This window comes from Harmonia axyridis, chromosome 1 (genome assembly GCF_914767665.1).
Source record: "Harmonia axyridis chromosome 1, icHarAxyr1.1, whole genome shotgun sequence".
NCBI lineage: Eukaryota > Metazoa > Arthropoda > Insecta > Coleoptera > Coccinellidae > Harmonia > Harmonia axyridis.
This window is the reverse complement of record NC_059501.1, coordinates 8061735-8088926: the sequence shown is the minus strand read 5'-3', so window position 1 is coordinate 8088926 and position 27192 is coordinate 8061735. Positions and strand designations below refer to the sequence as shown.

At 34.6% G+C, this 27192-nt stretch overlaps 1 protein-coding gene across 50 annotated transcripts in view; it reads right to left on the bottom strand.

Annotated features, from left to right (window-relative positions):
- The window catches only part of LOC123688812, a 155937-nt gene that overhangs the window by 27052 nt on the left and 101693 nt on the right, over positions 1-27192 (bottom strand). For 40 of the 50 annotated variants that reach the window (XM_045627497.1, XM_045627484.1, XM_045627530.1 and 37 more), the window contains 44 exons: positions 26735-26800; positions 26447-26500; positions 25280-25336; positions 24802-24894; positions 23334-23429; positions 22572-22631; positions 19137-19238; positions 18909-18977; positions 16419-16505; positions 16154-16252; positions 15893-15985; positions 15628-15726; positions 15364-15462; positions 15104-15202; positions 14844-14942; positions 14582-14680; positions 14318-14416; positions 14054-14152; positions 13790-13888; positions 13532-13630; positions 13270-13368; positions 13006-13104; positions 12549-12650; positions 11974-12078; positions 11720-11812; positions 10825-10920; positions 10565-10660; positions 10277-10372; positions 9990-10085; positions 9703-9798; positions 9416-9511; positions 9129-9224; positions 7248-7352; positions 6873-6956; positions 5929-6021; positions 5551-5679; positions 5393-5473; positions 4863-4964; positions 3814-3900; positions 3300-3494; positions 2495-2545; positions 2409-2435; positions 1590-1649; positions 1314-1418 (listed from right to left, as the gene is read on the bottom strand). In XM_045627497.1, coding sequence (XP_045483453.1) covers positions 1314-1418; positions 1590-1649; positions 2409-2435; positions 2495-2545; positions 3300-3494; positions 3814-3900; positions 4863-4964; positions 5393-5473; positions 5551-5679; positions 5929-6021; positions 6873-6956; positions 7248-7352; positions 9129-9224; positions 9416-9511; positions 9703-9798; positions 9990-10085; positions 10277-10372; positions 10565-10660; positions 10825-10920; positions 11720-11812; positions 11974-12078; positions 12549-12650; positions 13006-13104; positions 13270-13368; positions 13532-13630; positions 13790-13888; positions 14054-14152; positions 14318-14416; positions 14582-14680; positions 14844-14942; positions 15104-15202; positions 15364-15462; positions 15628-15726; positions 15893-15985; positions 16154-16252; positions 16419-16505; positions 18909-18977; positions 19137-19238; positions 22572-22631; positions 23334-23429; positions 24802-24894; positions 25280-25336; positions 26447-26500; positions 26735-26800 — 4056 coding nt within the window. The remainder of the gene's footprint in view (positions 1-1313; positions 1419-1589; positions 1650-2408; positions 2436-2494; positions 2546-3299; positions 3495-3813; positions 3901-4862; positions 4965-5392; positions 5474-5550; positions 5680-5928; positions 6022-6872; positions 6957-7247; positions 7353-9128; positions 9225-9415; positions 9512-9702; positions 9799-9989; positions 10086-10276; positions 10373-10564; positions 10661-10824; positions 10921-11719; positions 11813-11973; positions 12079-12548; positions 12651-13005; positions 13105-13269; positions 13369-13531; positions 13631-13789; positions 13889-14053; positions 14153-14317; positions 14417-14581; positions 14681-14843; positions 14943-15103; positions 15203-15363; positions 15463-15627; positions 15727-15892; positions 15986-16153; positions 16253-16418; positions 16506-18908; positions 18978-19136; positions 19239-22571; positions 22632-23333; positions 23430-24801; positions 24895-25279; positions 25337-26446; positions 26501-26734; positions 26801-27192) is intronic. The other 10 variants (XM_045627490.1, XM_045627520.1, XM_045627521.1 and 7 more) reach the window with 10 other exon arrangements.

The window sequence follows — 27192 nt, the reverse complement described above, 5'->3', positions numbered from 1 at the left end:
TAATAAAACACATTTTTTTGGCAATTTTCGTTTTTATTATTCAACATAGTTGCCTTCGACGGCGATACAGCGATTATAGCGATCTTCCAACTTTTCGATACCATTTTTGTCTTTCGCTTCAAAATAGGCCTCAGTTTCGGCGATTACTTCTTCATTGGCGCTCAATTTCTTTCCAGCGAGCATTCTGTTGAGGTCTGAGAACAGGAAAAAATCGCTGGTGGCCAGATCTGGCGAATACGGTCGATGCAGAAGTAATTCGAAGCCCAATTCATACAATTTAGCCATTGTTTCCATTGATTTGCGACTTGGCGCATTGTCTCGATGAAACAGCACTTTTTTTTCTTCAAATGGGGGCCGTTTTTTAACGATATCATCCTTTGAACGATTAAATAACGCTATATAATAATCGCTGTTGATGGTCTGGTCCTTTTGGAGGTAATCAATGAATATTATACCTTGCGCATCCCAGAATACTGATGCAATAACCTTCCCTTTGACTGTAGTGTTTTTCCTCGCTTTGGATTCGATTCATCGTATGCAGTTCACTCAGCTGACTGTCGATTGAACTCCGAAGTGAAATGATGGAGCCATGTTTCATCCATTGTCACATATCGTCGCAAAAATTCAGGTTCAATCAAACAGCACCAAACACTGGTCAGAATCATTAACACGTTGTTGCTTTTGATCGTTTGTGAGCTCGCGCGGCACCCATTTTGCACACAGTTTTCTCAGGTACAAATATTCGGGAATGATATGATGTACACGTTCAGATGATATCTTCACAATGTCTGCCATCTCGCTCAACTTCACTTTACGGTCATTCAAAATTATTTTGTGAACTTTTTTTCGTCGGTGATAGCCTCTTTTGGGCGTCCACTGCGTTCGCCGTCTTTGTTGCTCATTTCACCAGGTTTAAACTCAGCATACCAATCAATGATGGTTGATTTTCCTGGTGTAGACCCCGGAAACTCTTCATCAAGCCAATATTCTGCTTAAACTGTATTTTTTTCCTTGAAAAGGTAATATATTATCAGCACACGAAATTTTGTTTTCATCTTTTTTCAAATAACAAAAGTAGCTACACTCTTAACGTAATATCTCACAAACCAATGGTCAGACTGCTGTCAAATTTTGACGCGTATCGTTTGAAGGTTGGTACCAACTAAAAATCATATGAATTTAAACTAGCACCGCCATATCTGGATCAGACCGGGGACTTTTCAATTGGCCTAAAAGCTTTAGCTATTAGGTACTACTTTACTTGGAGGGCGATGGATTTAAACAGAAAATTGCATAAATATTGAATCACTTACTTGTTTTTGCCTGAGTCTAGGTAGAAATTGTAATTGTGATAAAATACGTTCACGTTCCAGTAATGGATATGGATGAGAATCAGATTGTGATCTCTGTTCTGGACCCTGAAAGAAACATAATTCTATTCATATATCAATTGATTCAGATTTAAATTGAAACAGATATTGAAGAAGGTCGCAAATATTATTCACAAATAATAAATATATAATTAAAAAAGAATTTGAACTAGTGGTTCAATTTTTTTCACAGATATTCGAGTTAAAATGTCAACTTACATATCTACTAGGTGATGAATCAAAAGCATGACGTTGAATTCTCGAAGACCCATCTAAGCACTAGAAAAAATAAAATAAAAAATATTAAGATCGTTTTACAACTTCGCTGGCCGAAGATGCTAAATAATATGAAGGTGATGAAATATTGAGTCAAATTCCTCAAAGAAAGTAATGTATTTTCTTCTACTATTAGTGAAAGAGATCAAATAGGAGGATTACACACTTAAAGTGTAACACCAATTCAATGAAAGAGCGGCTCTCCTCTAGTCAAAGGAGTATTGTTTTATCAATTTTTAAATGATATAATGAGAAAAATGGGAATTACACTTATTATTATTATAATGGGATTCAGAGTTGAGGCCAAGACTATAAACTCACAAAATTGAATATATGAAAAAATTCACCAAAACTTAAAAGATATGCATAAAAAAAAGAAATTCTCAGCTCCACAAATAGCACTCACTCGCTTCGAAACCAGGTATTATAGTTATTTCTGAAAGCGTTCACAGAAACTGAGTTCACCACCAATGAAGGTAAAGAGTTCCAAACGGAAAACACGCGGTTTGTAATGAAGAACATTGTTTTACAGATCCATTTTTCAAACAACAACAAATGTAGCCTCACTTGAACTTCAATATCCCAATCCAGACTTACTATTAACTTCATGTTCCGAAATTAAATATTTATATTTTGAAGCTTGATACTAAATTAACGAGGAAAAAAGTAGTAAGGTACTAAGTTGCCATCTATGTGCCAGCCCTGGGGCTTATCAAGTCACATGTTAATGTTAATTAAGTATCGAGATGAGTCTATACTTACATGCTCATCAAGACTTGCATTACTGACCTATAATTATAAAACCAATAATTATTGTACATATCAATATTTATGGCATTAATACTTACATCTGAATAAATGTCGACAAGGATAGAATTCCATCTTCGATTTTCCATTCCCTGCAATTATGAGGAGAAATGAAAAGACTTAAACTCTGAGAGTTGGTTGAATTGGTGAATTAGTATTCAAAGATCTTGTATGGAAAACTCCACACTTTTTTATGGAAAGTATTTTAGGAAGGAAAAAATGTATTTTAAGTGTTTTACGGGCTATAAATGCCAAACTGCTCAGTTGTTGCCACATCTCTTCTACTAGTCAAAAACATTCTATAGGCACTTTATTCAGTGAAACCCATTTGTGTGATCATTTGTTTTTGATTGCACTAAGTTTCGAAGTTATAATATAAACTTATATATTTTTTAATGAAAACGGTAAAATTTCCGTTACAAAAAAATCTATTAATTTTTTCTTCTCAAAAATATATAATATGATATATAAATTTCTAATGGAACTAAAAAAAAAATCAAAACTTTCCGTTTCACTCGGCAAATCAACCAATTGCTTATCTATGTTTATCTGTGATCTTCAGACTAGTCAAATATTCGGTAGCCACTAAGGTCTCCAGATTTAACACCAATAGATTTTTTCAATATTCCAAAAATTCAAATTGATAAATATTGTTGTTTGAATGTGACCAAAGGCAAAACTAACTGTGTTAAATACGGAAACTTTGGTGGCCACCGAATATTTCAATTATCTGAAATAGATTATCAAGTATGCATTTATTCAATATAACCTCTCAGTATAACTTATTCTCGTCTCAGGCCAATGAACCAAAATCTTTAGATTTTCGAGTTGAAGACATGAACTTACATGTGTTTCAGGATATCCTTCAGTTCCGCTTGTCCCACCAACGTCTGAATTTTGGTTCAGTATTTCAGCTCCGCTGGTAGAAGCTCCACTGGTAGAAGCTCCGCTGGTAGAAGCTCCACTGGTAGAAGCTCCGCTGGTAGTAGCTCCGCTGGAAGCAGCTCCAGGTTGACAGCTATTTTCGAGCGTTTCATATTCCTAAATCGAATGAATTGGGAAAAGAATTGTGAATACAATCAACTTGCAAGTTTCCAAGTAATAAGGAATATACAGGTATTTTTAATCCCAAGGCAAAAAGGTTGTAGCCGGAGCGTAGCGATGTTTTCATCGTATTCTTCTTCAATGCTGATGTCGATGACGTTTACTATTGGTCGAATAAATTGTTAATTGAAAATATTGGATGAAATTAAATAAAAGAGTGATCCCAAAAATGTCACATGTAATTTTAAAAAATATTGAAGATATTATAACATTGTTTTGACTGAAGAAGATAGTTTAATTGAAATTAAAAACTTACAACTGATCCAATAAATGTGACCTCTGCTTCTCCATCATCAGTCCAAATAAATACTGGCGGATCCAGATATATTGATTCGTCAGAAACCTACGAGAAACATAATTATTGAAATCAGAAGTTTCTTTATCTCTCTCATTTAGAACTAAAAATATATTACTGTCCATAATAATTTTCTCAAATGGCGCATAAATTATAAATTTTAATACTTTAGAATTTTTTCCGATATAAAATATGCATAGCTGAATTAATGGATTACTTGCTCAATCGATTAATATGGACAATTTCAGTGAAATCTGAGGGAGTTATCCTCAAAGATAAAAAAAAATATGTTTATAAAAATTTTAAGGAAAAATTTTAAAATTGTTCAAAAAAAAATACCATACGCACCGCTCCGAAGGGAAATTGGCTGAATTTTTATATGTTGTGATGCTGATCAAATGTCTTCATTGCATCACTACACTAATTTCAACTGTTTAAATTATAGTGTGCTTAAAATAACTTTTCTCAAATTCCATTGTAAAGAATCTTTTTCGAATATTATAATATACATATGAACCAAATGGAGTATGCATCTATTGTTCATACAGCTGATTAAAGTTCACCATAGAGAAAAATGATCCCCGGCACGCATAGAAGATTTACAGGGTGAGTCTAAAGATATTAACTTTTTCAGTAATTTCAAAAAAATTGGGAGGTGGTATTCTATTTATTTTCAGATCAATTCCGATTGATGATGTCAACATCTTCTGAATGAACTAAACATATCTATAATTTATGTTTCTTTAATAAAATATGAGCATATTCAGTCCTCTAAAATATTGCTTTTCAATGATTTTATTTTATTTTCGTGATTCCTTCGCCTTCACTCGAGTCAACAAAAAAAATTGAAATCAAACGACATTACTTAATTCGAAGATATTATCAGTAAAGGACATCGTTTTCTGATCCATCCTTTAACCTGCTGTATGAACAATGGCCATACCCGATATCTTCAATATGAAGTATATCATTTATCATTTCATCATAATATATGTATATATTTAACTCACTGGATTTCTGCAAATGAAATTGAGACTCCTCTCTTCAGTTGTTCTACTTGCCGGAAATGATGACTGAAGATCAGGTCGTGGTTCAAAGGCCAATAATACACCCTGAAAACAATATTGCAAATTTCACACTATGATTAAATATTTCCTCTTTTGAAACGAAAAATCCCGAAAATGTATCATTTCAGTATTCCGAAATAGGAATGAAAAGTGCTAAAAATTTGCGGTAAAAATATTGTTAGCAGTGTAATCGTTGCAATATTTTTAATTTCATGAGGAGACAGACAAACTTACGTTTTAGAATTTCGGAAACAGTATATTATTAATCAGAGCAATACCGAAAATCGTTAACTTCAAATGATAAAGTATGTGTTTTATAGTGATTAATCAATAAAAAAAGAAATGTTCATAAAATGATTGGAATTGAAGAGAGATATTTAAAATCAACACCGAATCGTATAAAATAGTATGTGTGAAAATTATTGGGAATAGTATGACTAAACTAGATATTCTAATTGAAATTATCAACTTACTTTCCCAGTGCATATGCATTCTGCTCTACCAGTTACACAAAGAATTGTTGCTGGCTGAGATGTTCTTGCTTCGTCAGAACTCTACGAGAAATATAATGGAAATCACATCATATATGGAGTTTTCATAATGATTTCACAATTTGAGATTATTTACTTACTGGAATATGATGAATTTGTGATGATGGTTGTGTCCTTTGATTATCTGTCGATCTGTCTGATATCATTTGAGATGAACAAGAATCGAGAGGAGGTTGGTAAGATTGTGATGACGTTCTCACTGTTGTACCCTGAAAAGAATATATTCGGAATCAAAATTAGATAATCAGATTCGAATCATCACAAATATAGGATGAATAATTATGATAAAAATATTTAGAGAAACATTGAGAACCTAAGGGTAAATGATAAGTGCTATCTACTCAGGATTCATCTGAATCGACTCATTTTAATTGATAAACACACAGTTGTTTTTTCTTGGACTTCCCTATTTTTCTTTATTTTTTTTTGATGTAATTATTATCAATTTTCCAACTTACCTGACTATATTGAATTTGTGCATAATGTCGAATTATTCGACGAGCTAGAAGATCATCAAATTGTGGCTGAGATATGGCCGAAGCTCCAGAACACTAGAATAAATTAGAAATATGTCACTAGAACACTTTGGTGACTGGATCATTCTGATTTTGGAATGTATGGATTCATTATCTTATTTGATGATGACCAGGCACCTGAATGTATGACAAATGGTTGCCAACATTCCAAATGTTAGTATTGGTTTTTGGTGTGGACTCCTATTAGGAGAAGCTGATAAAAGCTGGTTCCCAAGTTATAAGGTGTTCAAAGTAGACAGAGCGAAAAAAGCTACAAATCCAATATTATCATAACTTTTGAACCATTGAACATATTTGAATATGCTTCTTTGCAGATAAAGAAGATATTTATCATCTTTATCCATGAGTTACATGATTAGGCAGAAAACGTATGATGCCTAAGATCATCTACGATCAACTACCACTTACCGCTACAGCCATCTATTGCAAAACGGCGGAAGCAAAGTTGTACACCTAATACCTCAAGAAAAACCTTGCAATACCTTTAAGTGAATGGCAAAAATAAATGATCAAAAAGGAACGAAATTACCCATATGAATTTTGTAGCCGACGACACTGGCTGAATCCCTCTTCAGAGCAGAGAGACTTTCAGTATAGTGTGCCATTCAAGAATGCTGTTGGTTTTTTCTGCCTCTAATATCCCAATGAATGATAAAAATAAAATATAGTATGAGCAAATCAGCTGACCAGATATTTTCCACCAACTCATAAGTAAAGACGATAAGTAGTCCTAAAAAATTGAAATACCTTAGCGATCAATAAAAAATAGCCATTTTGCATACATTGAGGTGCCTGGTCTCTCATTGAAGGAGATACTTTAATTTTTCTGCAAAACAGATGGAATAAGTATCATTTTTTCCACATACCTGACTATCTTCGAATTGTGTGTGCTGTTGAAATTGTCGAGCTAGATCTACCACATTTCGAACTCCAGATATAGTTCTCAAACGCTAAAATAAATTAGAAATGGTCATTAGAATGGTATGGCTATTGGATCATTTGGATTTGTTAGTGTATATTTGAATGAAATTTAATTTTAAAGATCCAAAGAAACATATTTCCCTATAATGCCCTTCTAAATAGTTCTAACCCTGTATATCGGGTGCGTATTGAAAGAAGGAATTGAATATCGGTTGAGCGGGAGGAGGGGAGATATATGTCCCAATCGTATTGGTACCCGCTTTTAGGTGATAGAAAACATAAAACGGTATTTGCGAAGAGGAACTATTTCTTCAACTTACAGGATTAGTATTTGTTTGTGATGGCGTATAAGTTGTTTGTAGTCCACTTGGTCCAGCTTGATGTAACTGAGGTTGTGTTTGAGATATTATCGGTTGTCCAGAAATCTGGGAATAATCAGAGAAAAGTCAGTCAAATATAAAGTAATGCAAAAACAATAACATCTGACACGTCTCAAAGAAATTCAATTGTCGGAGCTAGAAAGAATCATTTACCTAAAGAGAGGAGCTTTTGCGATTTTGGCGTTCAGTAACGGAATTGGTCTTCAGTGATGTCGACGACCAGCGAGGGCGTTGCAAAAGGAATTCTATATCTCGTGCGCTCGTTTTTTAATGGTGTAAGCGCTTCAATGAGGGACGAGAGAGCACTGAAGATGACCAAAGCTTAGGTCGCCCTGTCACTGTGTCGGAGTTTTTTTCCATTCAACGAGAAATTTGAGATTGATACGTTGCTCCTGTTTTTCGTCACACAAGGTTTTCGACACGAGAAAAAAACACGTTCGTTTCAAACCGCTACTGCACAAATAACGGGTGTATACTCTTATATGTATAGGGTGTTTTTTTCGAGGTATATAACATTAAGTTGGCATTACTGTTCAAGATGGCGACCGATTTAACAGCTGTCAAGTGATTTATTCTCAGTTTGGTTTGGCAATTCATCATGAATAGACTCACGCCTGAACAACGCTTGCAAATAGTGCAATTTTATTTCGAAAATAATGGTTCTGTGCGGAATACGTATCGCGCACTACGTCCATTTTATTTTGTTTAGCGATGAAGCGCACTTCTGGTTGAATAGCTACGTCAACAAACAAAACTGCCGCATTTGGAGTGAAGGTAATCCTCAAGAGTATATCGAAACACCGTTACATCCAGAAAAACTGACTGTTTGGTGCGCTTTATGGGCTGGTGGAATCATTGGTCCATACTTCTTCAAAAACGATGATGGCCAGAACGTTACAGTTAATGGTGATCGGTATAGAGCCATGATAACTAACTTTTTCATTCCTGAATTGAACAACCATGATGTCCAGGAGCTGTGGTTCCAACAAGACGGCGCAACATGTCACACAGCTCTTGCCACAATCGGTTAATTGAAAGACACGTTTGGTGACCGCCTAATTTCACGTTTTGGACCTGTGAATTGGCCTTCAGGATCTTGTGATTTAACACCGCTAGACTACTTTTTGTGGGGCTATGTAAAATCATTGGTCTATGCGGATAAGCCACAAACCCTTGACCATTTGGAAGGCAACATTTGCCATGTTATTGCCGATATACGGCCACAAATGTTGGAAAAAGTCATCGATAATTGGACGTCCAGATTGGACTACATTCGAGCCAGCCGTGGCGGTCATATCTTGCGGATAAATAAAATTCATGTCAATCGAATAATCCACCGTTGTTTTATTGCAATGTAAAGTTCTATAGCTCTAAAAAAAACACCCTTTACAATAATATTTACGAGAACGTGTTTTGGTACGTGCATAGACAAGATATTTAGATACCCAACGCACTACTCGTTTTTTTCCCACCCCTCTATGGCGCGCAGTCTCGTTATTTAATAGCCAGACCTCATATTATGGAGTTAAGTTGATGTTATATAAACATCAGAATTCAAGAAAATTATGCGATGTGATAGACTGTGTCCATGTCCCGGCTGATGCATACTGAAGTTAATTTGTTACTTTAAACAATAGACCCCATATCATATTTCCAACAGTGTAGGTAATGCACATGCCTTTGCGTGGAAAAACTGTGGATGTCATCTTCAATCACGTCCACTTTTTACCACTGCACTGCTTAAAAAATCGCAATTCTAGGTATCTGCTCTAGTCAATAAAAAAACGACAAACAACATCTAAATTAAATTCTCCAACTTACAGGAATGTTTTGAACTTGTGGTTGCAGTTGAGGCATTTCAGATCCAGTTTGATGAAACTGAGATTGTGAATGAGATCCTCTTGAGCGTCCAGAACCCTACAGGAAATTTAGATTTTATTGAGCTATCATATTCTTTTTGCTGTTAATGAATCTTGGAAAAACTGAGGATGTCATCTTTAATCACGTCCACTATTTACCACTGAACGGCTTAAAAACTCGCCATTCTAGGTATCTGCTCAAGTCGAAAAAAAAATCGACGAACATCCAAATTAAATTGTGCAACTTACAGGAATGTTTTGAACTTGTGGTTGCAGTTGAGGCATTTCAGATCCAGCTTGATGAAACTGAGATTGTGAATGAGATCCTCTTGAGCGTCCAGAACCCTACAGGAAATTTAGATTTTATTGAGCTATCATATTCTTTTTGCTGTTAACGAATCTTGGAAAAACTGAGGATGTCATCTTTAATCACGTCCACTATTTACCACTGAACGGCTTAAAAACTCGCCATTCTAGGTATCTGCTCAAGTCGAAAAAAAAATCGACGAACATCCAAATTAAATTGTGCAACTTACAGGAATGTTTTGAACTTGTGGTTGCAGTTGAGGCATTTCAGATCCAGCTTGATGAAACTGAGATTGTGAATGAGATCCTCTTGAGCGTCCAGAACCCTACAGGAAATTTAGATTTTATTGAGCTATCATATTCTTTTTGCTGTTAACGAATCTTGGAAAAACTGAGGATGTCATCTTTAATCACGTCCACTATTTACCACTGAACGGCTTAAAAACTCGCCATTCTAGGTATCTGCTCAAGTCGAAAAAAAAATCGACGAACATCCAAATTAAATTGTGCAACTTACAGGAATGTTTTGAACTTGTGGTTGCAGTTGAGGCATTTCAGATCCAGCTTGATGAAACTGAGATTGTGAATGAGATCCTCTTGAGCGTCCAGAACCCTACAGGAAATTTAGATTTTATTGAGCTATCATATTCTTTTTGCTGTTAACGAATCTTGGAAAAACTGAGGATGTCATCTTTAATCACGTCCACTATTTACCACTGAACGGCTTAAAAACTCGCCATTCTAGGTATCTGCTCAAGTCGAAAAAAAAATCGACGAACATCCAAATTAAATTGTGCAACTTACAGGAATGTTTTGAACTTGTGGTTGCAGTTGAGGCATTTCAGATCCAGCTTGATGAAACTGAGATTGTGAATAAGATCCTCTTGAGCGTCCAGAACCCTACAGGAAATTTAGATTTTATTGAGCTATCATATTCTTTTTGCTGTTAACGAATCTTGGAAAAACTGAGGATGTCATCTTTAATCACGTCCACTATTTACCACTGAACGGCTTAAAAACTCGCCATTCTAGGTATCTGCTCAAGTCGAAAAAAAAAATCGACGAACATCCAAATTAAATTGTGCAACTTACAGGAATGTTTTGAACTTGTGGTTGCAGTTGAGGCATTTCAGATCCAGCTTGATGAAACTGAGATTGTGAATGAGATCCTCTTGAGCGTCCAGAACCCTACAGGAAATTTAGATTTTATTGAGCTATCATAGGCTTTTTGTTGTTCACGAATCTTCTTTTTCTTCCAAACAAAACTAAAATTCTAATTGAGGGCATCTGCTTTCAAGCGATACAAATAAGACAATTCACTAGAAACAACAAAAAGTATGCCTTCAACTTACAGGATTGGTTTGCATTTGCGATGGCCTCTGAGATGTCTGTATTCCGCTTGTTCCAGCTTGAGGTTGTGTTCGAGATACTATTGGCTGTACAGAAATCTAGAAATCATCAAATAGATATCAGTCGAATGTAAAACTATTTGTACAAAAAAAAAGCCGTCAAATCCAACCAAAACTCGAACACCGAAATTTAAAAGCAACAGCGAACAAGAAAAATATTGAGTATAAAGTTGATGGTAAATAAAAATCATCAATTATGCAATGTACTAGAAGATGACCAAGTCATAGCTGATGCATACCAAAGGTGTTGACGGCTTTTGCTATTAAAGCAGGTCACTTTGGTGTTTACCAGAGCCTGACTGTTTTGCATTACATCCAAGAGGTAATGGAACCACTCATTCTAATTCATTCAATGACGCTAACCAACCTACTTTTTCAAGGAGATAGAGCCTGACCATATATAGCAAGAATTACGTTGCTCAATTTTGAAGACAATTCCAATATATAACCCATTGAACACGTCTGGAACCTCATAGAAAAAAGATAATAACATTTACTATGTATATACCGCCAGAGACTGAGAAGGAGGTACAGTAGCGCCACCAAGGTATGAGAAGCAAGAAGCCTGAGATGAGATATTACCAGAAGAGTTCGATTATCTCATAGGAGTTTGAGCAAACATATTGCAGGATGCATCATACATTGCAGAGGTCAAGCATATCATTAATTTTCAACATTTCTTCAATAGTTTATCGTTTATCGGTCAATAAGAAAATCCTGAAAGGCTTAAATACGAAAATTTGTGTGATAATTTGGTTAGTATTGGGTTTTCTTTTTTCTAGGCAATTAGTCAATTTTACAGTAGTTTTTCCCTTAAGTTATATTATTTTTAACTTACAGGAATGTTTTGTGTTGGTGATTGTAGTTGAGTTGTCTGCATTTCAGATCTAGCTTGTTGTGACTGAGATAGCGAATGAGATCTTCCAGAACCCTAGAGGAAATTTTGATCTATTAAGCAACTACATTTTTTGTGTATTGAGGTTTAGACATCCCTTTTTTTCAAAAATCATATCGAAATTCGAGGTACATACTTTAATGCGAAGGAAAACAGAGAATAGGTGAAGAACAACGAAGTTCATTTCTTCAACTTACACGATTGATTGGCGATCGTGATCGCCTCTGAGTTGTCTGCGTTCCGCGTTGTCCAGCTTGATGTAACTGAGATTGTGTTTGAGAAATTATCGGCTGTACAGAAATCTAGAAGTAATCAGAAATATACCATTGAAATGCATAGCAATGCATACATGAGGGTATCTATCCTCATGTGAATAATAATAATCAAATGCGCAAAAGCTCTCTCATAGTCTCATAGCAATATCAACGACCTCCAAGGGTTTCCCAAATAGGCTGAATTATTCAATTTATTTGGTTCTGGACCGGTGAATTTTTTTATCAAATGAGATTAACATCCAGTTGCAGAAACATTCATTAAAATTCAATTCCGTATTAGAACGTTAAACCTCCATTCAACTGCAGGTAGCCAATAGGAGGAGCCTATTGGAGGCATTAATTTGTTATGAACGTTTTTGAAACTGATTGTTAATCGAATTCATTTCTAAAAATATTCCATATTAAAACAAATAATTTCGCCAAAACTTTGAATGCAAGTGATACGTTGTATAATTCGAAATATTCATTATTTATGCATATTGTAATTTTCAACTTACAGGAATATTTGGTATTTGAGATTGTAATTGAGTTGTCTGCATGGACGATCCAGCTTGATGTAACTGAGATTGAGAATGATATCTCATTGAACCTCCAGAACCCTATAAGAAACATCTTATTAAGCTACTTCTGTATAAGGTTACAGGTATTTTTTTCGCGTGAAAACTCAAATCGCAATATGCAAAGTCACTTGGAGGAAGCCAAAATATTTCGATTATACAAGGGTTGTCCAAGTTTCCAGAAATTCCTTTGGGGCCAGTGAATTTATTGCCTAACAATACATTGAAATAAACCCCTGTATTTAGCGGATCGCGGTATCCACTTCTTAAAGTAACATCTGGCCAAGCGTTTTTATGGACTAGTTCAAGTGACTTTGGATATACTTCATCTGCTTCCAGGCGATAGAAAACATTATAAAGAATAGGCGAAGAACAACGTATTTTTTTTTCAACTTACAGGAGTGTTTTGCCTTTGTTGTTGTTGAGGTGTCTGCATTCCAGATCCACCTTGATGTAACTGAGATTGAGAATGAGATCTTCTAGAGCCTCCAGAACCCTATTAAAAATATAGATCTTATTGAGCAACTAAAGTTCTTTTGTAATGGGATCAAGCTTATTCTCTCATTTGAAAACTTAAATTGCTATATGGAATATCTGCTTTCAGGCGATAGAAAATCTGAAGAGAATAAGCGAAGAATAACGTAGTTTTTTATCAACTTACAGGAGTGTTTTGCCTTTGTTGTTGTTGAGGTGTCTGCATTCCAGATCCAGCTTGATGTAACTCAGATTGCGAATGAGCTCTTCTTGAGCCTCCAGAACCCTATAAGGAAAATAGATCCTATTGAGCAACTAGAGTTCATTTGTAATGAGGTTTACTTTTTTTTTATTTGAAAACTTAAATTGCTATATAGGGTATCTGCTTTTAGGCGATAGAAAATATGAAGAGAATAAGCGAAGAATAACGTAATTTTTTTTCAACTTACAGGAGTGTTTTGCCTTTGTCGCTGTGGAGGTGTCTGCATTCCAGATCCAGCTTGATGTAACTCAGATTGCGAATGAGCTCTTCTGGAGCCTCCAGAACCCTATAAGGAATATAGATCCTATTGAGCAACTAGAGTTCATTTGTAATGAGGTTCACTTTTTTTTCATTTGAAAACTTTAATTGCTATACGAGGTATCTGCTTTCAGTCGATAAAAATACAAATAGGTGAAGAACAACATAGTTAATTATTTCAACTTACAGGAGTGTTTTGCCTTTGTTGTTGTTGAGGTGTCTGCATTCCAGATTCATCTTGAAGTAACTCAGATAGCGAATAAGATCTTCTTGAACCTCCAGAACCCTATTAGAAATATAAATCTTATTGAGCATCTAGAGTTCTTTTGTAATGAGATTCAACCCTTTTTTCTCATTTGAAAACTTAAATTGCTATACAAGAATCTGCTTTTATGCGATAGAAAATATAGAGAGAATAAGCGAAGAATAACGTAGTCTTTTTTCAACTTACAGGAGTGTTTTGCCTTTGTTGTTGTTGAGGTGTCTGCATTCCAGATTCATCTTGAAGTAACTCAGATAGCGAATAAGATCTTCTTGAACCTCCAGAATCCTATTAGAAATATAAATCTTATTGAGCATCTAGAGTTCTTTTGTAATGAGATTCAACCCTTTTTTCTCATTTGAAAACTTAAATTGCTATACAAGAATCTGCTTTTAGGCAATAGAAAATATATAGAGAATAAGCGAAGAATAACGTAGCCTTTTTACAACTTACAGGAGTGTTTTGCCTTTGTTGTTGTTGAGGTGTCTGCATTCCAGATTCATCTTGAAGTAACTCAGATAGCGAATAAGATCTTCTTGAACCTCCAGAACCCTATTAGAAATATAAATCTTATTGAGCATCTAGAGTTCTTTTGTAATGAGATTCAACCCTTTTTTCTCATTTGAAAACTTAAATTGCTATACAAGAATCTGCTTTTAGGCAATAGAAAATATAGAGAGAATAAGCGAAGAATAACGTAGCCTTTTTTCAACTTACAGGAGTGTTTTGCCTTTGTTGTTGTTGAGGTATCTGCATTCTAGATCCAGCTTGATGTAACTCAGATTGCGAATGAGCTCTTCTGGAGCCTCCAGAACCCTATAAGGAATATAGATCCTATTGAGAAACTAGAGTTCTTTTGTAATGAGGTTCATTTTTTTTTCATTTGTAAACTTAAATTGCTATATGTAGTATCTGCTTTTAGGCGATAGAAAATATAAAGAGAATGAGCGAAGAATACCGTAGCTTTTTTTCAACTTACAGGAGTGTTTTGCCTTTGTTGTTGTTGAGGTGTCTGCATTCTAGATCCAGCTTGATGTAACTCAGATTGCGAATGAGCTCTTCTGGAGCCTCCAGAACCCTTTAAGGAATATAGATCCTATTGAGCAACTAGAGTTCTTTTGTAATGAGGTTCTATTTTTTTTTTCATTTGAAAACTTAAATTGCTATACGAGGTATCTGCTTTCAGTCGATAAAAATACAAATAGGTGAAGAACAACAAAGTTTATTTTTTCAACTTACAGGAGTGTTTTGCCTTTGTTGTTGTTGAGGTGTCTGCATTCTAGATCCAGCTTGATGTAACTCAGATTGCGAATGAGCTCTTCTGGAGCCTCCAGAACCCTTTAAGGAATATAGATCCTATTGAGCAACTAGAGTTCTTTTGTAATGAGGTTCTATTTTTTTTTTCATTTGAAAACTTAAATTGCTATACGAGGTATCTGCTTTCAGTCGATAAAAATACAAATAGGTGAAGAACAACAAAGTTTATTTTTTCAACTTACAGGAGTGTTTTGCCTTTGTTGTTGTTGAGGTGTCTGCATTCCAGATTCAGCTTGATGTAACTCAGATTGCGAATGAGATCTTCTTGAGCCTCCAGAACCCTATTAGAAATATAAATTTTATTGAGCATCTAGAGTTCTTTTGTAATGAGATCCAACCTTTTTTTCATTTGAAAACTTAACTCGCTATACAACAATCTGCTTTTATGCGATAGAAAATATAAAGGGAATAGGCGAAGAACAATGTAGTTCATTGTTTCAACTCACAGTAGTGTTTTGCCTTTGATGTTGTTGAGGTGTATGCATTCCAGATCCAGCTTGATGTAACTCAGATTGCGAATTAGATCTTCTTGAGCCTCCAGAACCCTATTAGAAATATAGATCTTATTGGGCAACTAGAGTTCCTTTGTAATGAGGTTTAAGCTTTTTTTCTCATTTGCAAACTCAAATAACTATACAAGATCTGATTGTAGCAGATAGAAAATATACAGAGAAAAGGAGAAGAATAACGTATTTTATTTTTTCAACTTACAGGAGTGTTTTGCCTCTGTTGCTGTTGAGGTGTCTGCATTCCAGATCCAGCTTGATGTAACTGAGAATGTGATCCTCTTGAGCTTCCAGATCCCTACAAGAAATTTGGATCTTATTGAGCAACTAGAGTTCTTTTGTAATGAGGTTTAAGCTTTTTCTCTCATTCGAAAACTTAGATTGTTATACGAGGTAGTTGCTTTAAGGCGATAGAAAATATAAAGAGAATAGGCAAAGAACAACGTAGTTTATTTAGTCAACTTACAGGAGTGTTTTGCCTTTGTTGTTGTTGGGGTGTCTGCATTCCAGATCCAGCTTGATGTAACTGAGATTGAGAGTGGGATATACTTGAGCTTCCAGATCCCTACAAGAAATTTGGATCATATTAAGCAATCATAGTTTTTGTTGAAGAGTTCTTGAATTTGTTTTCCTTCACAACTAAGATTTCAATTCTAAATAACCGCTTTAAGCCGATTGAAAAACAATACGATAATTCGCAAACAACAACTAGAATTATTTCTTCAACTTACAAGATTGGTTTGCGATAGTGTTCTTTTCCGAGATGTCTGGTTTCCGCTTGGTCCATCAAGATGAGATAATATCGGCACTTCAGAAATCTATAAGTGAACAAAGATAATATATGTCAGTCGAATGCAAGGCCATTTTCTACAAAAAAATCCAATGACACATCAAAATTGTATTGCCGAAATTAGAAAAATTCTTGTCATATGCATGTTTGTCAGTGGCGGCGTTGGTCGATGTCTATCAGCGCACTGGAGTCGCAAATCGGCTGAACAAGGTAATTATTGAGTTGCAATCTAATGACGAGAACTTTGAGCATTTGCGGTAAATTTTTACTGATACTGTTTGTTAAAAATATTGATCTCTCAATAGAAATTATACGATCAATTAGAACATCTCTGTTTCATTTAGTTTTAATCGGCACCATAATTCAATATAGAGCACTCTGTTACTTTGTGAATATTCTTTTTTATAGAACACAAACTACAGGTTCATACAAATTTGAATCCATGCATACATTTGTGCTACAAAACCACCCACTTCCCCTATTCGAATCTGTCTGGGTGTTTCCACAAATTCGGATTCGTTGTTGAGTTATAGAGGGTGGAGACTTTCAAATGAGACACCCTGTAGATACTACCGTATTGGTAGTTGATCAAGCTTTCTGTTTAAGGTAAAGTGAATCGTACAGTTTTACGTTGCGCAGTGCTTGAGAAGACAGTTATATAGTTGGGGAGTTGTACGATTTTTGTCATTTTCTGTAAGGGAAATAGAAAAAGATATTTGCACCACACCATTGATGTTACAAGTAAGGGCGGCTATACCATTGAAGCACGTCGCCTTTAGTGTCCACCATTCGCCAATTTTGAAGACAATTGAGTTGGTTGGTCGAATTCCCTCTAAGATCGCCCAACAATCAACAATTGAACACATCTTTGACATAGCAAAAAGATTACAATATTGGCTATATGCAGCCATTCAATGGCGACACTTCTGTAAGTGATAGCTGGATGTGGATAACACTAGTAGAGTTTGATGATCATAGACATCATAGAGGTTCGGAATATTATCAATTTTGTACTTTCTTCTGAAATTCTCATCAGTTATTACAATAACACTTACAAGTACAGGCTTGTATACACAAATTTGGGTGATAATACAACTCATGTTGAATTCATCCGTGAATCTCCCGAAGTTATGGTGTATTAACGAGTGAATATACTACTTAATGACGTAGTATAATCGCTTTGGTGTTTCGCCTCCTGCCAAATTATGATCATTTCCATAGTAACATTCTTGGACGTTCGCCGAAAAATAAAGTCAAGTTCAGTGAAATGTCATTGAATTATCAAAATGCAGTGCTTTGATTATGGGTATTGAAATTATTCGAATCTATACGAATACCACTCGAGCATAGATAATATATTTCGATTAAAACAGGTGTTTTTTTCGAGGTATATAACTTTAAGTTGGCACTTCTGTTCAAGATAGCGACCGATTTAACAGCTGTTAAGTGATTTATTCTCAGTTTGGTTGGGCAATTCATCATGAATAGATTCACGCCTGAACAACGCTTGCAAATGATGTAATTTTATTTCGAAAATAATGGTTCTGTGCGGAATTTGTATCCCGATTTTCATAAGCGAATTTGGTTTAGCGATGAAGCGCACTTCTGGTTGAATGGCTACGTCAACAAACAAAACTGCCGCATTTGAAGTGAATCTAATCCTCAAGTGTATGTCGAAAATCGATGATGACCAGAACGTTACAGTCAATGGTGATCGGTATAGAGCCATGATTACTAACTTTTTCATTCCTGAATTGAACAACCAGGAGCTGTGGTTCCAACAAGACGGCGCAACATGTCACACAGCTCGTGCCACAATCGGTTTATTGAAAGACACGTTTGGTGACCGCCTAATTTTACGTTTTGGACCTGTGAATTGGCCTCCAAGATCTTGTGATTTAACATCGCTAGACTACTTTCTGTGGGGCTATGTCATTAGTCTATGTGGATAAGCCACAAACCCTTGACCATTTGAAAGACAACATTCGCCGTGTTATTGCCGATATACGGCCACAAATGTTGGAAAAAGTCATCGAAAATTGGACGTCCAGATTGGACTACATCCGAGCCAGCCGTGGCGGCCATATGCCAGAAATCATATTCAAAATGTAATGTCACAAGATTAGCTTGCGAAATAAAATTTACGTCAATCGAATAATCTATCGTTGTTTTATTGCAATTTAAAGTTTCTTAGCTCTAAAAAAACACCCTTTACAAACCTCTTCACTCGACGTAGTTCGCGAAACACCACTCGAGTTGCGCTCTCATGATGTTTCGCGAACTACGTCTGGTGACTTGGTGTATAATCGAATATTGTCTATTGTGTGATATTATAACTAATAATTTTGTTAGAACAGAGTATTCGTTTTACTATGACATTTAGTAAATTTCGCAATAGTTTTTTCCTTCAATGTTATAATTTCATACTTACAGGAATTATTGGTTGTTGTTGCGGCAATCCATATCCACGTCGATGTAACTCAAGGTATACTCTGGAACCCTACAAGCAATTTAGATCTAATTGAGCAACAGCAATTATTCAAGCTTTTTTTTTCTCTTTCCAAAACTCAAATTACAATACGAGTTCTCTGCTTTCATGTGATAAAAAACATAAAAGAGAATCGGCGGAGAACAACGAAAGTTTATTTTTCAAACTTACATAATAGCGTTCTATTTGTGATTTTAATTGAGCTACCTGCATACCATATCCAGCTCGTTCAAACAGATATTGTAATCGATATGCTATTGGGCTTGCATGATCCTACAAAGAAATTCATATATTATTGAGCAATCGAAGTCTTTTTGTAATAAGGTTCTCCTTCCTTTTTTTCTTCCTTCCAAAACATTTATTTTTCCATGTCGGCAATAACATGGAGATGAGCGAAGTGGTGAAAAAAAAAAGTCTCAATTCTATGTAAAGATATCTGCACCACAACGTTGATATTATAGTTTTGGTTGATATATGCTATTGAACACATCGCATTTGGTGTTCAGAGGCAACATGATCGTCGAGCATTACATCCAGGAGGTAGTTAAACCACAGGTTCTGATTTATACAGGGTGTCCCGGAAAGAATGCGACAAACGGATACCATGAATGAAGGTCATCATGAAGGACTCGTATCAAAAGGTTTCAATCGCCTGAGTGCCTTCGTTTGGGATATACAGGTTGATGTTCATCGCATGAGTGAAATTTCACAGTTCAATAACTCTAACTAATCGACCAAATAATTTCAAATTTTAAAGTTTTGTCACCCTTTACTATCGCCTTCCTTCAATATTTTTGAAATTGAGTAAATCAGATCCGGACTAGGAAAATTTCAGTACGTGAACATTTTTTTTTTTTCGGTTTTCGTAACCACAAAGAATTAATACATATTAAAAATTCTAAATCTCTGCTTGCCACGGTGATACAGGGTGAACAATAAACATTCTCTTATGAGTGAAATTTTTTTAGTTCCTCCATTCTTCAATTAATCCAACGAATAATTTCAATTTTTGAAGTTTTGTCACCCTTTACTGTCAGCTTCCTTCAATATCTCTGAAATCGAATAAATCAGATCCGGACTAAGAAAATTTCAGACTTTTTCTATTTTCGTGAATATTGGATCACTCTATAGGTAAATATCATGATTTTTTTCGTTTTCGTAACCACAAAGAATTAATTCATGATTCTCAATCTCCTGCTTGGCGCCGTCATACATGATGATCAGTAAACATTTCCTTATGAGCGGAATTTTGCAGTTCGTCTTTCACTAGGAATGAGATCAGTAATTCCCGTTATCTTCACTTATGGGCTCAGAATAATACAAAATCAGTGATTCATTAAATTCCCAAGTTAGATTCTCGATAAATGTTTGGTGCGGTATCTACTACAACAATTTGATTTGCACTGATGCATCTAATACGCACTAACCAAAAAAAGTGCGCGAATATTTGGCTGAGGCTTTTGAAAACAGATGGATTGGCAGGGTGGAAATGCAGTTTGGCCTCCTCGATTCTTTTATCTTACACCATTGGATTACAGACTAATATTAGGGAGCAACTACTACAAAGAATTATTGATGTTTGCGATATTATTAAATCTCAACTGAATACGAAAGCGAAATCTGTTGAACAACTATATCAACGTGCTAAAAAATGTATTGAAATGGAGGGATACCTTTTTGAACAATTCCTGCTGAACTGAAAATGTTTTATTTATTTGTTTTTGATTCATTGTTTTCAAGTTCAAATATTTTCAATTTATTTGCTGTTTATGTTATATTCTTTCTCCAGTTTGAGAATTAAAAGTAATCTTAAATAATTTGAGAGAAAATCAGGGAAGGCATTCGTAAAGGCTGAAAAAACTGCAAATTTCGAAATTGTTCTACCGATAAATTCAAGATATCTTGAACTATGAAATTTCTCTCATAAGGAATTAATCACCCTGTATGACGGTGTCAAGCAGAGATTTAGAATTTTTATTATGAATTAATTCTTTGTGTTTACGAAAATGAAAAAAAACACATGATATTAACGTACAGGGTGATCAAATATTCACGAAATATAAAGAGTCCAAAATTTTCCTAGTCCGGATCTGATTTATTCAATTTCAGAAATATTCAAGAAAGCTGACAATAAAGGGTGACAAAACTTCAAAAATTGAAATTATTCGTTGGATTAATTGAAGAATTGAGGAACGAAAAAATTTCACTCATAAGAGAATGTTTATGGTTCACCCTGTATAACCGTGCCAAGTAGAGATTTAGAATTTTTATTATGAATTAATTCTTTGTGAATGCGAAAACGGAAAAAAATCATAATGTTCACGTAACGGGTGATCCAATATTCACGAAGATAGAAAAACTATGAAATTTTCCTAGTCCGTATCAGATTTACTCGATTTCAGAAATATTGAAGGAAGGCAATACTAAAGGGTGACAAAACAAAACGAAATTATTCGGTCGATTAGTTAAAGAGTTATTGAACTGTGAAATTTCACTCATGAGATGAACATCACCCTGTATATCCCAAACCAAGGCACTCAGACGATTGAAACCTCTTGATACGAGTCGTCCATGATGACCTTCATTCAGGGTATCTGTTTGCCGCATTCTTCCCGGGACACCCTGTATAATTACACTCAGCAACCTACTTTTCGAACAAAATAATGTGCGATCACATATAGCCGGAATGACATCTGGCAATCAAAGACAATTGAGATGATTTTTCGCATTGACCCTAAGATCATCCAACCTATCACTCATTGAACACATCTGGGATAAAGATTACTACGGTTACTGTATGCTGTCAGAGTCGGTAGAGGACAGTTTCTAGTTACACTTCGATAAGAGGTTCAAGAAATCTGGAATTGGATAACACCAGAGGATTCAATCATATCATAAGGAGTTTACCCAGATGTGTTTTACAGATTCAGCTTGAAGTAACTGAGATTGAGAATGAGATTCTTTTTAGCTCCCAGAACCCTATAAGAAAATTGGATCTTATTGATCATCAATATTTTTTTGTAATAAGATTCCTAATTTTAATAAATAAGAAAATATTGGGAATATTGGACACAATTTTATTCTATTGTTTAATTTGTAACAACGCCGACGTTTCGAAACAGTTCGTTTCTTTTTCAAGGCTAGTTACGACAAACAATATTGTACGTTTATTAAAATCATTAAGACAATCTTCAAGAAATCGAAATTCTTTTACACCGCAGATAATGTTACATTATCTGCGGTGTAAAAGAATTCCGATTCCTTGAAGATTGTCTTAATGATAATGTTACATTATCTGCGGTGTAAAAGAATTCCGATTCCTTGAAGATTGTCTTAATGATTTTAATAAACGTACAATATTGTTTGTCGTAACTAGCCTTGAAAAAGAAACGAACTGTTTCGAAACGTCGGCGTTGTTACAAATTAAACAATAGAATAAAATTGTGTCCAATATTCACAATATTTTCTTATTTTTTAAATAACAATGGATGATAACCAAGTAATAATTCCTAATTTTTTTTCTTCCCACAACTCAAACACCAATTGATCCGATTAAAACCAATGCGATAATTCGCGAAGAAAACTAGATTAATTTCTCAAACTTACAAGAAAGTATCCATTCCCAGATGTCTGTGTTCCGCTTGGTCCACTTTGATCTGCTTTCGGCTGTACAAAAATCAAGAAATAGTAATAAGATATATTAGTTCGAAACATAGCAATTGGCATAAAAGTTAAAAAAATATCCGATATATCTGATGTAACTGAGATTGAGAATGAGATTTTTTTGAGCTCCCAGAACCCTACAAGAAGATTAGATCTTATTGAGCATCCATATTTTTTTGTAATAAGATTCTTAATTTTTTTTTTCTACAACTCAAACTCCAATTGAAGTTAACTCCTTCAAGCCGATTAAAACCAATACGATAATTCGCGAAGACAAGATTTATTTCTCTAATTCTGTGGTTATTCCGTTCATTCTTCCACATCTTGTAGAATAAAATCGTGCGAGAATATATCAGAAACGCACAGTTTTCATGGTTATATTTAATTATTCTATGTTGGTACTCCGAACTTTCCGCCACGGCTTTATCTGTCAATTCATCAATTTGCCTTAAAGAAATCAGTTCTGCCAACCAACATTTTTCAATGCAAAAATCACTAAAATATATTTATGGAAATATTTCATTGATTTCAATGGAAATGCTATGAATTAGAGAAAATAATGTATAATTCTCGTACAGAAGGCTCATTCTACCACTCGTTCATTCCAAAACTCGCCACTTCGTGGCTCGTTTTTGAATTTTGAACTCGTGGAAGAATATCAATGCCTTCTGCACTTGTATTATAAATAACTATTCTCAAACTTACAAGACTGGTTTCCGATCGTGATCGCTTCCGAGATGTCTGTGTTCTTCTTGATGGTCCAGCTGGATGGAAATCAAGTTTTGTTTGATGTGCTATCGGCTGTACAAAAATAAAGAAATAATAATGAGATATATTAGTTCGAAACATAGCAATTTGCATAAAAAAAATATCCGATATATCTCATCAAAGTTCAATAGACAATAGAAAATAATTTACGTGAGGAAAGGAGCTTTTGCGCTTTCATTCTCCAATAGCGCAATAAGGCATCAGCGATATCGAGACTCTAGCGAAATAAAGTGAAAAAGTTAATTATTGAGTTTAGGAAATGGTATCTAAAAATTAGCAATAGGAATTCAAGGAAATGTAATGTATTACACGGTGGCAATGTTCGTCCGTTGAACACCAACTAACCTGCTTTCATGAGCAATAGACTCCCATATCATAATTCAAACACAGTGTTGCAACTCTTGCACATGCCTTTTCAAAAAATATTTAGGATCTCATCTTTCATCACGTCGACTATTCAGCCTTGCACTGCTATCATTGATGCTGAGACATAATCTTGTTTCATCACTTAAGAGAATGGTATTCTATTCAACCTTCCAGATCAGCCATGCAAGTATGACAAGATGATGCGGTGAAAGATAAAATTCTCAATTTTCTATGTAAAACATGTGCACCATACCGATGATCTAATGTCATTGGTGGCTCTTACTATTAATAATAATAATAATGGAGAGATAATAATAAATAAGAGACACGATGCAGTAGGAAAGATACTAAGATACTATAGATACTATACACAAAGAACTGGCAACCATATTAAAACTAAACTAATTCATTCTGAAAAATGCCATATTACAAGTACCGACCGGAGACCATCCTGAAAAACGAACGCTATAAGCTGTACTGGGATCGTACTGTTTTGACTGATAAAACAGTCCCTCACAGTAGACCAGATATATTACTAGTCGATAAACATCAAAAGACAGCATTAATCGTTGTCGTAGCAATACCAAATGACAACCACCTGCGTCAAAAGGAGGTCGAAAAAATTTCAAAATATATTGACCTCGAATTTCAGATAAAGCGTCAGTGGGGAATGATATCAACGAAAACTATTTCAATTATCATCTCAACAACTGGAAAAGTTCCCAAAAATCCCAAGAGGAATATCAAGCAACTGGGACTCATATATGAGTATATATGTAATATAATGCAAAAAGCTGTTCTTCTAGGTACTGCAAGGACGCTGAGAAAATTCCTAGCTGAGTTTGTGTTTGAGATCCCCTTGAGCCTCCAGAACCTTAGAAAAAATTTAGATCTTACTGACCAACCACAGTACATTTTTGATCACAAGGTTTCAGCTTTTTTTCTTTTCAAAACTCAAAACTCATTTCAAGATATCCGCTTACAGGCAATAGAAAACAAAAGAAAATTCGCGAAGAACGAAAAAAATTCTACAACTTACAGGACTGATTTGCGTTTGTGTTGGCCTCGGAGGTGTCTGCATTCTGCTTGGTCCAGCTTGATGTAACTGAGTTTCTCTTGAACCTCCAGAACCCTAGAAGAAATTTAGTTGTTATTGACCAACCACGATAATTTTTTTATTTTCAAATCTCAAATCCCCAGTCAAAATATCAGGCAAAAAAAAATTCGCGAAAAACAAATAAATGTCTTTATCTTACAAGATTGTTTTGCGTTTCAGATCGTCTCTGAGTTGTCCCTATTCCGTTTGGTCCATCTTGATGAAACTGAAGTTGTTTTTATTGACGTGTTATATAGTTTATTGATATATTTCAAAGTTTTCTCAAATGAATAATTAAATTGAATTTGAATATAACACAATAATGTTCTTTCCAAACTCTGGCTTTTTTATAACTCAACTGATATATGTTGAACCGTGAAATCTGAAATTGACAAATTGTAACACAAACATAGCTTTTTACCTGTTGGCCTCCCTGATCTGTGCATTGACCTGGTGATGAACTCGGTCTATTCGGTTTCTATAAAAATAAAATCTTTATTCATCTTTTATATTCATAAAAATAGATCGGACTAGAGCATTGTGGTTTCCGCGATACCATGAATGTTTTTTATCAAACTAAATATTCCTACCACAAATGAATTAACTCTAGAATGGTTTTCAATTTTACCATTTTCAGGCATAGATATATAGAAAAAATTATAATTGTAAGTATTCATAGATATTTTTATGTAAAATCGAGTGGCATACCTTAGTTTTGTTCCATATACCTAGGTATAAATTTCCGCTTTTATATACCTATGACGTAACTGCGTCCCATCTATTGGATTTTTCATTAGAAATTTTATAATTTATAATATAATGACAACATATGTTTATTTTTGTTGAAATTTCTCATGTTATTTATGTTCGGCATTTTATGCCATTTAATTATGGAAATATACACGCTTCAACAACGTTCAAAAATAAAATTGTTCGAGAATGGAATTGTTTCATGCAAATCAATGCTCATTTGTGAATACTGAAGAAAAATTGAAAAGGAATTATGGACAATAATATGAAGGATATGAATTCACTATTCACCATATTTCAAACAAATTTGAAAGTGGTATCGAATACGGCTCAGTACTTGTTACTGGTACTCTTGCATTATGTAGACTGTAGAGAAATGCACTTTCAAATTTATCTACAATACGAAGAATAGTGAGCCGATGAACTAAATATGTTCATCTAATTTCTCTCAGTATTCACAACTCACAAGTGAAACATTGCATTTGATAAATCAATTTAAAAATTTCTAAACGTTGTTAAAGCAAGTATATTTTCATGATTTAAAGACATAGCCTACTTGAATGACAAATAACAAATGACATAAGAAATGTCAAATCATAATACACAGTAAAGCCATTATAACCATTTTCAATGTGTCATTTATCACCCGATACCTGCCGAAACCACAATTATGTAAAGTTTTCAGTGACCATTTTCACTAGTCCCAGGACACTTTATTGAGTACAGAAAATTTCAGTTTTATACTATGACATTAGTTTTACTTTCTCTTGAACTAATGTTTCCGTCATTGAAAACTCTAATGGTTTGAACAATATTTTAAAAATTTTAGAAAACTTACCTGTCTTTTCACAGGAAAATTTGGTGAAGGACTTTGGAAAACGACCAGATTCATCTGTGAAAAAGTGATTAAAAAAAATAAAAATAATAATGAGAAATAAATAAATTGAGTAAAATTAGATTTCAGTTGATCTATAGTCCCTGATAAAGGGGAAATAGGAAGGAGGAATTTTGAGAACACCTGAATAGGTGACCAAATGCAAGACGGAAGACCTGATTTCGCGACATTAATAGGTACTGGCAATACTGCCGATGTTTTACTGTTAAATCTTTTTCTTTTTCAACTCACCGGTTCAGTTTGTGAAGAACTTGAATCACTGCTTGTTGACTCTCTGGCTCTCCGTAACGTCGTCCGCTAAAAAAATATTTTTATTTTCATTTATTTAATTTCTTTATTATTAATACATCCAACAAGCCGAATCCCAATAACAGTTTCATACAATAATAAAAATTAAAAAAACTGATACATGAATGATGATCAATCCGATAAGATAATAATAAATAATTTATTTATGCAATCGGAAAAAACGAACAGACAAAATGATCATTTATGCCTCTTAGTTTTTTGATGCATGGCTCATCGACCTCTTGGACTAAGAAAATTGAAATAAAAATATTTCAACATTTCTGAGATTGTTTAACTTCTGCATATTTTTGTCAGCGGACAGAAAAAGTTATGATAGGAATAAGTAACCTCGATTTGAAGGATGAACCACTGTTTATCTGTACGGTTAATATGAAGAAAGA